The 2,717-nt window shown below is 38.6% G+C and overlaps 1 protein-coding gene across 2 annotated transcripts in view; it reads right to left on the reverse strand.

Moving 5' to 3' along the window:
• The window catches only part of PDE4B (phosphodiesterase 4B), a 561,637-nt gene that overhangs the window by 434,757 nt on the left and 124,163 nt on the right, over nucleotides 1-2,717 (reverse strand). The window contains exon 1 of one of the 2 annotated variants that reach the window (XM_019528433.1): nucleotides 1,684-2,205. The exons of the other annotated variant lie outside the window; for it this stretch is intronic. Within the exon in view, the coding sequence (XP_019383978.1) occupies nucleotides 1,684-1,919 (236 nt within the window). The 5' untranslated portion in view covers nucleotides 1,920-2,205. Of the gene's footprint in view, nucleotides 1-1,683; nucleotides 2,206-2,717 lie in introns of those variants that run through there. 2 annotated transcript variants of the gene reach the window in all.

Here is a 2,717-nt window from a genome sequence, read left to right on the forward strand (position 1 = left end):
GAATTTTTTTTAATTCAACAAGTGCGGTTACCATTTAGAGAAAAAAGTTGGAATAAAAACGCTTTAACTACAGTCAGATGGAGACTATTTGTCCATGTACACATATTTGAGGATGTAATAGGATTAAATATGCCATGTTTAATCAGATGATACCTATGTATGATCATGAGTTTTACTGCATTTCCCTCCATCAGCACCTCTCTTCACAGTACATGCATATTTCTCAATATAGGCAGGGGGGCATGAAAAACACCCTACTGATGTAATAGACACTGAAGAGAACTAATGTATGTAGACAGAGATTACCAACTAGTAGCCACCTATAATGCTAAATGAAGCTAAGAGACAGAGTAAATATTTATAGGATGTACTCACATTTGACAAAAATCAAATGTTATCAAAGTAAAAGGACTAATCATTCTGGAATAATCATTTGAACTAAAGGCTCCCTTAAGTGTACTGCTATATTATAAGTGCACTTTGGTAACCACACAAAATAAATGTGGTATTCTGGTACCCTGCAGCATATTTGCTTGGTATCATACTGACATCTGCAAGAGCCAGGAAACTGCTGTAAACAAGTAGTAAAAACAAGGGAGATTCAGTGCTTCATTTCAGAAAGTTCTTGCCTAAATACAACTTTTGAGTTTTTGCCCCTGACACAACCCAAAGAAATCACTTTAAAAAACAATATGCTGTATTATGAAAGGAGGAGAATATGAACTGTACCACATAACTCCAATCTGAAACAGATTAAACATGTTGTCCTTACAGCTATTTGGGATGTCCTCATTCTCCCTCTTTCCTTCTCAGATCAGATCACAGAAGGCAGACAGGCAGACAGCATGTTATAAAAACATGCAAGATATAGAAAAAGTTTTGGAAGCTGATTCTGGTGGTGGAGAATGGTCTCCTTACATCAAGAACAGCTTTGAGATCAGGGAAGGTATATTCTTAAACCACATATAGACTGAATTCACAAGGGAAAACCTGAACCATTCTGATTCCTTAGATTTTTTCATAGACCAATTCCTTCTGTTAATCCTTCATGGTTTGATTTACTGGGCTTTAGTACCTAATAAGGTTTAGCTCAAAATCAACTGTAACAACATGCAAATTACTGACTGTCAAAAAATGATCAGTTAAGAAGGGGGTGGGGGGAAGAACCACTGCCACACAAATCATAGCTAGACCCTTCTTGAACAAAAAAAAATGGCTGAAAGGCAGCACATTTAACCCAACAAAACTGTCAAAAGCCACTCAGCAAAGTTACAGCCTTTGCCAACATTCAAGCCTGAGTGCAACATACCCAAAATAGCACAATCCATGTTGCACTGTAGCTGCGGTCAGAGTTGATAAAGAAAAAGTATTTCAATGGTTCTGAAAGAATTTTACAAGCTGCACCTAAAATAATATAAAGTCTGTGAAAGTTACTGGCTGCTTCTCTCATTCAATCAAGATTAGTTCCCATACTGACAGATTATGGGTTGCATTTATTCTGGTGAACAGACTCCGAATGACAATTGTACAGGCACTGCATTATACGTACTTCAGCTGCCTTCCGTTCTATTCATTTCTCTTCCACTAAGTGTTGTGAATGGCTCTCAGCTCATTTTTCACTGTAACAAAACATAGCTGCATGCACACTTCTATAGAGACAGACTGATATCAGGAAGATCTTACCATGTATGTGCCACTGTAAAGCGACGGCGTTGACGGATGCTTTTATTCACCAGCAACTTTCTGAAAAAGCACGGAGAGTTCCTTGGAGAACTGCGAGGTGAAATTTTTGGAGATGTAGGTCTGTTCCCAGGCACTTTGGGAAGCTCAAGTTCTAAATGCATTTGTTCTTTGAAAGTCCTTATGTAAATATCTGACTCTGGCGTAACAAGTTCCTTAGAAGAATCTTTTGCTGTCATAGCTTAGCTATTATGTTCGCTTTTAGCATTCAGAAAACATAACAAAGCCTCATCACACAGACATTGCTGCAAATTAAAATGCTGATAAATCGGCAAAGCCTACCCCAGTCATTCACAAAGCTGATTTCGAATGTAGAGGCTGCCTAAAGCAACAGCAGTATGAATTGAAGAATCATAAGTCAGTGTTGTCAGAAAGAGCTTTATCAGCCCAGCTCTCCCTCTGAAAATGCGCCAAAGTGTTTTCTGTGTCAGTAGCCTCCTTGTGGATGTAGCTTGTCTGCAAGCTACACACTGACACTCGCTGAATTCATTCAGCTGAACATACCCGCTCATGAAAAATTCATGAGAACTCCCTCGCCTGATCAATCCTTTTCATGTCATATTTTGGCTTAAATACTTAAAAAAAAAAAAAATAAACTGGATTTATTTACATATACTGACAAAATCAAAATGCTTACAAATACACTACAGAACAATGCTACCTGGTTCAGTCAGGCCCCATAGACCAAATAAAAAAGGCCTTCATTCAGAATTATTCGTTACCCCTGCTGCAGTAGCTCCACCCTCAACATGCTTATTGGCTCAGCATTATTTTGATATACTCATTCCTACTGGACTTTATTCAGCCCTCCCTTTACACTGTGCTTGTGTCAGATTTACACGAATGTTTAAAGAGCATTCTGACACCATCATATCTGTGCTCATCCAGAGTCCCTGATGATGGCATTTCTCAACCAAACCAACATCAGAAGAGTGCTGGAAGAGGGATAGATGGGCAAAGGAGAAAACAAGCAGGTG

The sequence above is a fragment of the Gavialis gangeticus genome, unplaced genomic scaffold (genome assembly GCF_001723915.1).
Source record: "Gavialis gangeticus isolate Ggan-Ray unplaced genomic scaffold, GavGan_comp1, whole genome shotgun sequence".
Classification (NCBI taxonomy): domain Eukaryota; kingdom Metazoa; phylum Chordata; order Crocodylia; family Gavialidae; genus Gavialis; species Gavialis gangeticus.